General features: G+C 39.1%; 2 protein-coding genes across 5 annotated transcripts in view; both read right to left on the reverse strand.

The window, feature by feature from the left end:
• Window positions 1-5,715, reverse strand: part of immp2l (inner mitochondrial membrane peptidase subunit 2) — a 119,755-nt gene extending 114,040 nt beyond the window's left edge. The window contains exon 1 of one of the 2 annotated variants that reach the window (XM_046849623.1): window positions 5,622-5,715. The gene's annotated coding sequence lies outside the window, so the exon portion shown is untranslated. The other variant, XM_046849625.1, reaches the window with a different exon arrangement.
• A 4,403-nt stretch (window positions 5,716-10,118) lies between these two features.
• Window positions 10,119-14,538, reverse strand: part of dock4 (dedicator of cytokinesis 4) — an 89,490-nt gene continuing 85,070 nt past the window's right edge. For all 3 annotated transcript variants that reach the window (XM_046849435.1, XM_046849434.1, XM_046849436.1), the window contains 2 exons: window positions 14,363-14,424; window positions 10,119-13,346 (listed from right to left, as the gene is read on the reverse strand). In XM_046849435.1, the coding sequence (XP_046705391.1) occupies window positions 12,939-13,346; window positions 14,363-14,424 (470 nt within the window). In that variant the 3' untranslated portion in view covers window positions 10,119-12,938. The remainder of the gene's footprint in view (window positions 13,347-14,362; window positions 14,425-14,538) is intronic.

Below are 14,538 nucleotides of genomic sequence, written 5' to 3' on the forward strand. Positions count from 1 at the left end.
CAGCAGTGGCAGCTTGGTGGTGGTGGGATTTAAACCTGTGATCTTCTGATCCAAAGCCCAATGCCTTAACCACTGAGCTACCACCTCCACCTACCACCTTCTTCACCCACTCCACCCTGCTTGCACTCTTTTCTTCACTTCTCTAACACTCTCCATTACTTTGCACTGTTGACCCCAGGTACCTGAACTCCTCCAACTTCTCCACCTCTTCTCCCTGCAACCGCACCACTCCAGTGCCCTCCCTCTCATTCACACACATGTATTCTGTCTTACTACTACTGACTTTCATTCCCCTTCTCTCCAGCACATACCTTCACCTCTCCAGGCTCTTCTAAACCTGCCCCCTACACTCACCACAAATCACAATATCATCCGCAAACATCATAGTCCATGGAGACTCCTGTCTGACCTCGTCCGTCAATCTGTACATCGCCACTGCAAACCGGAAAGGGGTTTAGAGCCGATCCTTGATGCAGTCCAACCCCCACCATAAACCAGTCTGGCATTCCTACTGCACACTTCCCTGCTGTCGGACTGTCCTCATACATGTCTTGCGCCACCCTCACATACTTCTCTGACACACCTGAGTTCCTCATACAATACCACAACTCCTCTCTTGACACCCTGTCGTACGCTTTCTCTAAATCCACAAACACACAATGTGAAATTGTGAAACTCAATGTGAACACAATGTGAAACTCCTTCTGTCCTTCTCTATACTTCTCCATCAACATTCTCAAAGCAAATAATGCGTCTGTGGTGCTCTTCCTCGGCATAAAACCATACTGTTGCTCACAGATGGTCACCTCTTCTCTCAGCCTCGCTTACACTACTCTATTCCATAACTTCACAGTGTGACTGACCAACTTTATTCCCCTGTAGTTACTGCAGGTCTGCACATCTCCCTTATTCTTAAAGATCAGTACCAGCACACTCCTTCTCCAAATCCTGTTAAAAACTCTCCCATTTCTCCTAAACATCTCCACGCTTCTACCTGTATGTCATCTGGTCCAACTAACTTTCCACTCTTCATCCTTTTAATCGCTGCTCTCACTTCCTCCTTACTAATCCTATCGACTTCCTGCTTCACCATCTCCACATCATCCAACCTTCTCTCTCTCATTTTCCTCGTTCATCAGCTGCTCAAAATACTTCCTCCATCTAACCCTTACCCTATCCATCCTTTTAGTAAAATCTACCACCATCTGCCCTTCCACATTTCTCTCCTTAAAGCCATACCTACCCATCACCTCCTCATCACCTCTGTTCCCTTCACCTACATGCCCATTAAAGTCTGCCCCAATCACCAATCGTTCATTCCTAGGTACACCTTCTACCACTTCATCTAACTCACTCCAGAATTTTCATCACCCCTTCAACTTCCAGCTTCACGTTCATCACCCTATCAGAAACACCTCCAATACACTCTTACTGTACTCTTCCTTCAGGATCACCCCTACACCATTTCTCTTATAGAACCATGTCTCGATAGAACATGGTCTCCTGAACACACAACACATCTACCTTTCTCCTCTCATATCAGCTACCTCTCTCCCTTTACCAGTCATAGTACCCACATTTAAAGTACCAACCCGAACCTCCACTCTCCTCCACTTCTCCTTTCCCTGCCGTCTTTGTAGACGTCTCCCTTCTCTCCTTCTCCTCCTTTGGAGTTGTTCTTGCTAATTCTGTTAGGAAGACTGCATAAGTGAACCTTACGATATAATTGAAGAACCTGTAATATTCCAGATTCTTGTTTCAGGTTGGTGAAAGCAACAAAAACGTACCAGCACATGAGACACAGAAAGACACAGAAAAGGAGCATGTACTCATTTTCATGATTGTAAAAACAAAACACAGTTGATGCAATTCTAATACAGATGTTATGTCATGTTTTTTTTCTAATTTAACGGTTACTTGGTAATAACATAAATAAATAAACACAATAATCTATTGGAATTACATAATATTTTTCAAGCCAATGAAAGATGATTTGTATGCTGACCCGGACAACATGAAAAAAACAACACTTGCACTTCATACACTTTCCACTTGCACATATATGATGTCATTTAAATGCTACAATTGCACCAGCTACTGCTCCCCTTTAAACTGATTCACACTTACAGCATGCACACTTACTACTAGAAATAAAATCAACCAGATTTCCAGGTTCAGAATCCCAAAACTCCTTCATTCATCTTTATATGCCGCTCTTAAAATATACTGCTATTGTTTTGTAGACAGGTTTTGAACTCTGGTCATGGAACACCCGGTCATGCATATTGTTTCCTGCTCTGAAGCAAATTATTTGTTTTAAGTTTTTAAAGCTAATGAATAGGGAACGCGTACAATGTACAGGGCAGGATGGTACCCAATAGATCAGGGGTTGGAATAATCACTGTGGTTTAATTACTTTTATTACATTGCTGTAGGAGGATGGCATTGTGTCTACAAGGTGATAAGAGAATTATTATTATTATTTATGTAAAACACTATTTTGTTGCACACAGCCACTGTGTGAGAATTCAAACTCTCAATTCACTCCTGCATGCATGTATACAATACCAGTCAAAAGTCTAGACGTACTGTACCTTCTTCTTCAATGTCTTATTCATTCATTCTTTATGTTTTTTAACATTGTTTATAAATACTCAGGACATTGAAATTATGAAAGAATAAATATGGAATTATGTAGTGAGCAAAAACGTTAAATAACCCAGAATGTTTCTTTGATGTAGCCACCTTTTGCTTTAATGACAGCTTCTGACACCTACAATGGTTTTCCAACCAACTTATAAGAGTACAGAGTTGTTAAATAGTTGTTGGCTGCTTTTCCAACTCATCACAAACTATCAAACCCAGTACAACTCATCCCAAACCATCAAACTCAGTCCAACTTATCCCAAACCATCAAACCCAGTAAAACTCATCCCAAACCATCAAACCCAGTCCAACTCATCCCAAACCATCAAACTCAGTCCAACTTATCCCAAACCATCAAACCCAGTAAAACTCATCCCAAACCATCAAACCCAGTCCAACTCATCCCAAACCATCAAACTCAGTCCAACTCATCCAAAACCATCAAACCCAGTCCAACTCATCCCAAACCATCAAACTCAGTCCAACTCATCCCAAACCATCATACCCAGTCCAACTCATTCCAAAATATCAAACCCAGTCCAACTCATCCAAAACCATCAAACCCAATCCAACTCATCCCAAACCATCAAACTCAGTCCAACTCATCCCAAACCATCAAACCCAGTCCAACTCATTCCAAAATATCAAACCCAGTCCAACTCATCCCAAACCATCATACCCAATCCAACTCATCCTAACCATCAAACCCAGTCCAACTCATCCAAAACCATCAAACCCAGTCGAACTCATTCCAAAATATCAAACCCAGTCAAACTCATCCCAAACCATCAAACTCAGTCCAACTCATCCCAAACCATCAAACTCAGTCCAACACATCCAAAACCATCAAACCCAGGCCAACTAATTCCAAAATATCAAACCCAGTCCAACTCATCCAAAACCATCAAACCCAATCCAACTCATCCCAAACCATCAAACTCAGTCCAACTCATCCCAAACCATCAAACCCAGTCCAACTCATTCCAAAATATCAAACCCAGTCCAACTCATCCCAAACCATCATACCCAATCCAACTCATCCTAACCATCAAACCCAGTCCAACTCATCCAAAACCATCAAACCCAGTCGAACTCATTCCAAAATATCAAACCCAGTCAAACTCATCCCAAACCATCAAACTCAGTCCAACTCATCCCAAACCATCAAACTCAGTCCAACACATCCAAAACCATCAAACCCAGGCCAACTAATTCCAAAATATCAAACCCAGTCAAACTCATCCCAAACCATCAAACCCAATTCAACTCATCCAAAACCATCAAACTCAGTCCAACTCATCCCAAACCATCAAACTCAGTCCAACTCATCCAAAACCATCAAACCCAGTCCACCTCATTCCAAAATATCAAACCCAGTCCAACTCATCCCAAACCATCAAACCCAATTCAACTTATCCCAAACCATCAAACTCAGTCCAACACATCCAAAACCATCAAACCCAGGCCAACTAATTCCAAAATATCAAACCCAGTCAAACTCATCCCAAACCATCAAACCCAATTCAACTCATCCTAACCATCAAACCCAGTCCACCTCATTCCAAAATATCAAACCCAGTCCAACACATCCCAAACCATCTTACCTGGATTCAGATGGATGATTGTAGAGGCCAGGTCATCTAATATGCATCACTACATCATCCTCCTATTCGGACAAATAGCTCTTACATAACCTAGAGGTTTGTTTGGGGTCATTGTTCTGTTGGAAAACAAATGATGTTTTTTAAATAGCGTTGTTATGATGGTTTTGGAGACTGAACTTAGGTATAAATTTTAAGTTTGTGATACTTTTCACTTTTGACTAAGCTTCATTAATGATGGACACAGAGTGTTTCTTGCCATAAAATGGATTTGTACAGTAGTTGAGGCACACCCATGCCATTCTCTATTCAAATTCACAAGGTAGTCACCTGGAATGATTTTTAATTCACAGATATTCCTGGTCACATTTCTAATCTTCTTAATGGGATTTAGACCATCAATTTTGGGCAGAGGAAAGGGTGAGTACAGTCAATAGTCCCATTAGTGCAACTACTGTAAAAAAATAATAAAAAAATAAAAAAATAAAAAAATTCAATAAAATGAGTCAATAGAAAAGGCCGTCCATCATTAATTTAAGAAATGAACGTCAGTCAATCCAAAAAATCCTAAAAACTTATCCCCAAGTGCAGTCCATCAAACGCTATGATGAAACAGGCTCTCAAGAGGACGGTCCCAGTAAAGAAAGACCAAGAGCTACCTAAAGGTCATTTAGACCAGCAGGTCCACCAAGCAGCATGTTCTTGAGAGTTGTGGGAAAACTGGAGAACTAAGAGGAAACAGACAACATGCAAAATAGGAAATAACACTGGATCTTGGTGCCGTCACAACAAAAATCTACTGTACGCACATTTATTCCAATACCTAAGTAGTGACATTTCAGTGGAATAAATGATTGATGAGAGAGTGCCATAAGTTTATTAAAGCTGAATGGAGATATTTGGACAATCAGAAAATATGAAACATGTTCTGGGTTGTTTAACACTTTCTTTTTTTGGTTCCTCCACAATTGTATACATGTTCATTCCTAGTATAGATGTTTTACATGTACAAGTTTTACATTGTAATGTACAATGCTGAAAATAATAAAGATCCACTGAAGAAGAGGCTTTGTGCAAACTTTTCACTTGTACTGCAGATCTCTAACATGTGAATCTTGTGTATACATGATGCGGGAACATTTTTGAGGTGACCCCCGAGTGTGTCACACATTAGCGGCACGTGTCGGAACCAGCCATGCTGGTGTTTCTTTTGCTAATACTATGCTAAGTGTCATAATATTTAACCACTGTGGCTCATTCGTTCACCGCGATCATATAGCTATTATTAAAACTGCTCACAGCAGGAGAAAAAGACGACACAATGTCCACAGAGTGTGCAGTGTCTCTCTCCGGGTCCACTCTCACCCCACTCACCTACACTCTGATCCGCATCCGGGTCCACGCCACCGCTTTCCTACATGCTTGTCCGCGCGGTCCTAAAGCACACCAAGTTTAACCCGGCAACGATTGGAAGATCGGATCATTTTAGTGATTTGGTTCTTTGAATCTTTTCATTAGCATGAACGGATCTTTATTTTAAGGCATAAAGTTAAGTCCACATACACACGTCTACATTTTGCATTGGTCCAATAATGAAAATATGCAGCTAAGGATAAATTATGATAAAAATTCATAAATATCTCACCTCTCATTGCTTTTGGCCCATGTTGTTAGTTCTTTTTTGTCACTCAACTCCTATGATTATTGTAACAATAATGTCAAGATTCAGACAAAAAAAATGATATGCTGTATTGTGTAGTGTCTTGTAACAATATTGTCACAATTCTGACAACAACAAAAAAACCCTGATCTATTGCATCATATAGCGTCTATAGGAGACGCTACAGAGGAAGTATGAGATTAATTACTCCATACTGTTTCCTGTACATAACCTTACAAAGATCTTCGAGACCACTCATTCACATTGTGTCACATTAAAGACTTGTTCATGAACGACCCATCACTATTATGTAATCACATCACATCACATACTGTATATACGATGCAATAGCAGGTCGTGCATTTCCCTCCTAGGCCTTCAGCGATGTCCTTCTTGAGTCAGTTTACCATCATTACCATCATTATGACACAGTTATAGAATATTATACAGAAATGCAGAAAAACAGAGGGCTGCATCACAGACAGGTATCTCATACGGCGAGACTAAAGCAAGAAACCCAATAAATACAATTCAACAAGTCTCCTTTCACTGCAGCCACAGCTTCACCACCTGCATACATCATCTTTAGCAGAAGCATCAATTTTCACCTCATAAAATGATTCTGTGTATTTTATGCATTGTTTTTTCATGCAGTAAGGTTTTCCTGGGTAGTTAAAATGATTGCAAAATGTGTATTTCTGTGCAAATTCTACAAGGAATAAAAATGATAAATGGTTCATGAAAAATCTTAACTGTTTTGAACCGATTTGGCCTTACGATGTCCAGCTTTTCTGAAAAGTCCGTCTTGTGAATGTCCTTGTGTATCTGCAAGCAAATACATTTCTCCCCCTCTGTCAGCCTTTTTGTGGAATGAAAAAACCCTCCAGCTATTAACCCCACACACATCTATTTAAGCTTGTGCACTTTGCAGCAGATGTGGGGGCACAGCTGACTAGTCTGCTCTCTGACCATCCAATAAAAGGATGTGAAAATGGTGACCTATTTAGACAAAATCGGACAGGCCTGCGAGAGATCAGGTCGCAGTCTGACTGGTTAAAGAAGCAGCTTTAAGCAACAGAAATGTAAATAAATATGACATCTGCAGTGTTTACAGTGCTGTCCTTTTGGCAATTCCCCCTGTGACCGCTCAAATCCGATTAGATAGAAACTCAAACCTAGATTAAAACTCACACATAGAGTGAAGAGAATGGAATATTGGGAATAATTTGATATTTATTAATGGACAAAAATATATTAAAATGTAAGGCAGTCATCTTATAGAGTTTAGGCCAGCAGAGAAGGCCTTGCTGGCCCTGACGGTCACTGATACTAGGAAATAAAAAATGGCATTTTTGTGGGAAAAAAGCTTCATTATTGAAACTAAAGATATTTATCAGTGATTTTATGTTAATGTTATTATTTACATATCTTTGTATTTAAGTAGACATTTTGAATGTTCACTTCTAACAGTTGGTATTACTATACAGGGAGTGCAGAATTATTAGGCAAGTTGTATTTTTGAGGATTAATTTTATTTGAGGATTTAATTTGAACAACAACCATGTTCTCAATGAACACAAAAAACTCATTAATATCAAAGCTGAATATTTTTGGAAGTAGTTTTTAGTTTTAGCTATTTTAGGGGGATATCTGTGTGTGCAGGTGACTATTACTGTGCATAATTATTAGGCAACTTAACAAAAAACAAATTCATACCCATTTTAATTATTTATTTTTACCAGTGAAACCAATATAACATCTCAACATTCACAAATATACATTTCTGACATTCAAAACCAAACAAAACAAATCAGTGACCAATATAGCCACCTTTCTTTGCAAGGACACTCAAAAGCCTGCCATCCATGGATTCTGTCAGTGTTTTGATCTGTTCACCATCAACATTGCGTGCAGCAGCAACCACAGCCTCCCAGACACTGTTCAGAGAGGTGTACTGTTTTCCTCCTTGTAAATCGACATTTGATGATGGACCACAGGTTCTCAATGGGGTTCAGATCAGGTGAACAAGGAGGCCATATCATTAGATTTTCTTCTTTATACCCTTTCTTGCCAGCCACGCTGTGGAGTACTTGGACGGTGTGATGGAGCATTGTCCTGCATGAAAATCATGTTTTTCTTGAAGGATGCAGACTTCTTCCTGTACCACTGCTTGAAGAAGGTGTCTTCCAGAAACTGGCAGTAGGACTGGGAGTTCAGCTTGACTCCATCCTCAACCCGAAAAGGCCCCACAAGCTCATCTTTGATGATACCAGCCCAAACCAGTACTCCACCTCCACCTTGCTGGCGCCTGAGTCGGACTGGAGCTCTGCCCTTTACCAATCCAGCCACGGGCCCATCCATCTGGCCCATCAAGACTCACTCTCATTTCATCAGTCCATAAAACCTTAGAAAATCAGTCTTGAGATATTTCTTGGCCCAGTCTTGACGTTTCAGCTTGTGTGTCTTGTTCAGTGGTGGTCGACTTTCTGCCTTTCTTACCTTGGCCATGTCTCTGAGTATTGCACACCTTGTGCTTTTGGGCACCCAGTGATGTTGCAGCTCTGAAATATGGCCAAACTGGTGGCAAGTGGCATCTTGGCAGCTGCACGCTTGACTTTTCTCAGTTCACGGGCAGTTATTTTGCGCCTTGGTTTTTCCACACGCTTCTTGCGACCCTGTCGACTATTTTGAATGAAACGCTTGATTGTTCGATGATCACGCTTCAGAAGCTTGGCTATTTTAAGACTGCTGCATCCCTCTGCAATATATCTCACTATTTTTGACTTTTCTGAGCCTGTCAAGTCCTTCTTTTGACCCATTTTGCCAAAGGAAAGGAAGTTGCCTAATAATTATGCACACCTGATATAGGGTGTTGATGTCATTAGACCACACCCCTTCTCATTACAGAGATGCACATCACCTAATATGCTTAATTGGTAGTAGGCTTTCCAGCCTATACAGCTTGGAGTAAGACAACATGCATAACGAGGATGATGTGGTCAAAATACTCATTTGCCTAATAATTCTGCACTCCCTGTATATGGTCTAGAACCTGTCAGATTTGTGTTGACCCTTACTGTAAAATGTTTTGTCAGTGTTGGCAAAGCAGTCCTTTTCACAGTGACCCTGCCGAAATTAAACCCAAACTGGCACAATATAAGTTAACACAACTTCATTTCAGTGAATTAATATGCAGGTGAAATCAATTAGTGGCGCAGTATTGGCCCAGTGGACAATGTTGGCACCCTCTTTTAGTTCATGAATTAGCTACAGTTTGCTAAAAGTAAAGTTTGTCAGGATTAAGGGGAACTTGGAAACTATGGAAAAGTGTGTTGGGTTTTTTGTTTGCTTGTTTGAATTGGCCCAAATTGGGCCAGTACTGACCCCAGTGAAATGGCTGACATTGGACAAGTGTTGGCAAGGTGGATTTAAATTTAAGTTTGACACCTGGAATTAGTTTTTGATCAAATTATTCTGATTATATTTATTTTGAGCAAATGTTTTGGAATAATTTGTGGAAAACTATCCCACTGGCCCGAATTCTCTTTTATCCAGTATAGATATTTCAGTATACAGTATTTTTTTAAATAAGTGCCATGTATTGTTTTTACCACCTGGTAAATGTTAAATGTTGAAGAACACTAGTGCAAGTTCACATGTCAAGGGAAAATTATTTTAAAGTCTTAAATGATAAAGTCAATCCATTTTCAGCCAATTTCACATGGCCCCTAGGCCAGTATTTACAGTAAATTCAGAATCCTATGTACTCACATGGAATCCCCAATTCGATTTTTTGCTGCAAATGCTTCTAGATTATATATTGTGTGTCTAATCCAATAGTGATCATATTTTTTTATTATATTATATTATATTATAGTGATCATATATTTAATATTCTTTAATATATTTTCAAACCATTTTTATTTATATCCTTAAGTTTTCATTAAATTAAGTAAATGTTAAAACTTTTTTCTTAGTTTAATGAAAGTCATTATACAAATCTCCAAAAATGTTGTACTTCTGTTTGAGTTTAAACCCCAGCGCTGCCCAGTTGCTTCCTCTGGGCCCTTGAGCAAGGCCCTAACAACCTCAACTGCTCAGCCATGTAAATAAGACAATTATGTGACTCTAAATAAGAACATCTACCAAATGTCAAAAAAATATAAATGAAAATGTTAAATGACAACGAATCGTTCACACTGTGACTAATATGAGTTATAAGTGTTTTTAATAGTGGAATGTTAATATGTTTTTTTAACCGTTTGTACATCAATCAACCTTTATTCATTAATGTCTAATAGTCAACATTTACAAATAAAAATTTTTTTCATTGCAACATTCAAAGCCTATGAACTGGTTACATTTTTCATATAAACACAGTTTTGTACAAAATCTGTAACACGGGCTATATGGAATACTCTCATCCCATTATATGATATAAAGTACAACTTTACAGGTTCAAAAAATTGAACAAAAAAAAAAAAGATAAAACCTAATCCATACAAAAGGTGAGACAAGGTGAGAGAGAAAAGAGAGATAATACAAGAATACTAGTTTGTTTGATTTCTTCTTTTTTTTTTCTAAAAGTGGTCACTAGGCAATCCCATTCAAAATGACAAAATTGCCTAGAATGAGCATCTTGAAGTAGCATAGGCATATGTGAACACAACTGCAACACTGTTTATCAAGTCATCCACACAAGCGACGTACTAATGACCACCATTTACAGAGTCATGCGTTTCCAAGCCTGAATCCACTTTTAGCTGCTTTTAGCTCGAGTTTGCCTCAGAAACCAATGGACCGATAAAAGACTGTGCTTCTTCACAAGATCGATAAAATAACAGTGATGTCCAAACAACAAACAAACAAACCAACAAACAAACAAATGCTCTATCTCTTCAATTTCAATTATGTTAGTAGTACTTAGTTGTATTAGTGATGTAAGTTGCAAATTTATAATTTTTTTGGCACAGATTAATAATTTGTTTGTCAGTGTGGAAAAAAATACTTATTATTTTAGTAATTACTTAAATTACCCTGTAGGAAATTGAGCTAAATGATTATTCATTTGTTTTCCATCTCACATTTTTTAAAATATAAAATTTAGACAATGTAAAGGGAACTTATAAAAACGTTTTTCTCGATAGGTAGGCAAACATTTGAGTAACAATATGCAAACAATGTCACAGTAGTAGCGAATTAGAAAAGAATTAAAGATGTCAAAAGGTAATATCGGGCCGTCGGACACGTTACGAATCATGATTCCATTTGACACCGTGAAATGATTTAGGTGTGCAGTTCGGCAGTGAACAGCTATTAGATCTTGTTGCGTTTTTCCAGGTGTCAGTACGGATGTACAGTACAGATATTCGGTTGTCATTTCACGGTAATTTGCGCAACCTGTTACGACGGTGGTTTCACAATGTTATCCCCAGTAAGCTTTACAAAAGAATTTTTTTAAGGAGGACACGTCATATTAGGCACGGTGTCCATGAGAAAAATACTGATTATAAGCATGTGGTGTGTTAGTGGTTTAAATTCACTTGAAAACACTGAACGTGAAAAGTCAATCGATGTTAAAAGAACTTGAGGAAATTGCTAAATGTCATTAAATGAAAAGCCATTTCTGAGGTAAAAAAAAAAAAAAGTAAATTTTTTTTTTACATATTTTCAAGAAGTAGGAAAAAAAAACATCAATACAATGTAAATATAGCTCCACATTTGCTGTGCTTTTGGCAGTCAAAAACTGGATTCATATTTGTGCACCTTTTTATCACCTACAATACAATTCAAGCTCTCTTTCTCCTTTTCTACACTCTTAAACAGACAACAAAATCATTTTGATACATTTCGTTCAACAAATTCTGCTTATATCTGAGTGAAAGTTCAGAAATCACTGACAACCAGTCTGGAAACCTTGTGTGCTTTAAATCTCCCGCTCTCTAGTAAACTACACTGATTATATTGCTTGATGCTGTACATGCCTCATGCTAACGTACTGTACTCTAGGCCTCAGCGCACGGCGTAAAAAGCACATTGTCAAGCACAAGCTTTCGTGCGGCTACGTGAGCTCTAAGCTGCCCTAGCTACTCTCACCGACAGAAATGTTAATACTGTTTATTTTTTTTTGTTTCTTTGGCACAATACTTGGAGACCACACGATTTTCAGTACATTGCACAATTATTGTTCAGGCAGGTTTTCGGCAGCTATGAGTCCAAAAAAAAAAAAAAAAAAAAAAACCACTAAGAAATATGTAGCACCTTTCAGCCATTCCAGAAAGGACAAAGCGCATCGAACGGGATGCAGGACTAGCTGCACGTCTTTGTCCATGTATAAGGCAAAAAAAAACAAAACAATGCTGTCGATAATAAGCGGAATACTTTACAGAGAGGAGTACATCTATCAAAAATACTGGTATGTTTTACTTAACTTTGCTCTAAAGTGGTATGTGGACCTGCCAGATCGAAATATTCAACTGTAAACTATTGGCCTTTTTTTGTGGAGAATTCTAATCTCTTAACGGCTATACTTGTACACGAGTCTCACTAGCCATGGATGTAACGGAAAAGATGTAAGATATAGATTTATAACACTGACCCAATTCCAGTTCACTTCAATAGTGAAGTTAAAATAACCCCATGCTGAGGATGGGGGGAAAAAAAAAATCGTTCATGAAAAATAAACAGGGACGCTGCATTTAAGCAGGTTATCCATTGCTAACGCACAGAAGATTGGATTCTTTGCTAAAGCAAGCAAGAAAAAAAAGCAAGCAATTGTGTTCTTTTTGAGTTAATACAAAAAAATAAAACTGCATCTGTAATAGAGTCCTGCTTTCCTTTGAGTAATCGGTTGACCCAATCAAGGAAAAGGGATTCGTAGTAAAGAGGATCAGTTTTCAATGATAAAACATCTTCAAGACTACACGTCAAAGTCCAGTCAGTGTGACTCAGTAAATACTAAACATTCAGAATAACCTGGTTGAGCTGCTCAAACAGTTCCAGGTACTACTGCTAGGGGGAGACCTTTGACCCTAGAGCTGAGAGACTTTCCGGGGCGTGATCCTGTGCCGTGGTTCCGAATTGATCCTCTGTGTGCGGCTTAGTTGTGGTTTGGCGGGCAGGTTGGTGCTGTCTGTGGCAGGTGGTACCGACAGACTGTGGGGCAGTGGGGTGGCACGGCGCAGGTTGTTCCTCTCGTACACGCTGTAGGGGGGAGGCGTCTTGCTGCCACGGCGAATGGCGTTGTCGGTAGCGGGCAGGACCGCAGGCATGGACGGCTCGGGCAGCGTCGCATCGATGCCGCACGTCTCGGACACGCTGCAGCGGCTGAGAGAGGAGATGCCGCTGCTGTAGCTGCCCGAGCGGGCGGGCGAGTGCGACGCTAAGCTGCCAGCGGGCAAACCGTCAGTCGGAGAGGGGGTGAGGGGTGGAGCTGAGGTCTGTAAGAGGGACAAGACAAAGTCATTATTCTCTGAGCAGGATCAGGTTTTTTTTTATTGTATGGGTGTGCGTATGTTTTTGACTCATAATGTTTAGAAACTCTGGAACATATGATCACTATATAATCATCCCATAACCCATTATATTAACGTTCCACATATTTTATTATGCTTTTCTTTATTTTTCTTTCTTTATTTACTTTTCTCTCTTCTATGTTTGGAAAGTGCTTTGAAATGCTACTAAACTTATAAAATTAATTATTTTATTATTATTCGACTTGCTCTCCATGATGAAATCGCGGACGTGGTAGCGCACGTTGTCAGAATAGCAGCATTAGTCTTTTAAAATCTTTTAATATCACCTCGTTTATGTACTGTACAGAATATAATATATAAGTAGATAATTGTTCATCAAATCAATATAAAGGCTCTGGATATAGTAAAAATGTGCAGAAGCTGGTGAGCAAGTACACTAAGAATAAATACAAAAATATATACCAACAAATGTTTGTTACTGTATATCAGTGCGAAATGTGTGTAAGGCACAATATTTGTAGAGAATGTAGCTAAAAAAATGTATACTATAGGATTATGTACAACGTGTGCACAACTGTACTGTGTATTATCTGTATTATACAGTGCTCCCCCAGAAGCCGCGGGGGTACCCTAAGGTACCCTAGTGAATTAATCTGGACATCATGTCATGATTCCCGCGAATTTTAAGATATTCCTCAACTTGCTGTTAGTTAGGTTCCTAATGGGAACCCTTGAATTTTCCGAGCCGGCGAATTCCGAACCTCGAATTGTTGACTGTATACAGAATAATTATCCAGAGCGATGTCTGTACAACGTATACATTTTAATTAGCATGTCATCGCAAAGGATCTATGAATCAATTCTTGAAATGCTTTCCATTTCCTTCGTATCTCTAACTAGTGAAAACACACATTGATTTAATAGTAAATTGGCCATTTGTGAAAGCTGGTTATGATCACTGTCAGTTGATCAGAACTCACCTTTTGAGGAGACTTTGAGGTTGGCATAGGAGACAGAGACCGTAAGTTCTTGCCTGGAGCTGCTGCTCAGACAAAAAAAAAAAGACACAGAGCATTATGCTACTTTTTAACCCATATCACAAGAGCTCATAGTAGATACAGTACCATGGAAAGCCATTTTAGGATCATCACATGCT

The sequence above is a fragment of the Silurus meridionalis genome, chromosome 5 (assembly GCF_014805685.1).
Source record: "Silurus meridionalis isolate SWU-2019-XX chromosome 5, ASM1480568v1, whole genome shotgun sequence".
Lineage (NCBI taxonomy): Eukaryota > Metazoa > Chordata > Actinopteri > Siluriformes > Siluridae > Silurus > Silurus meridionalis.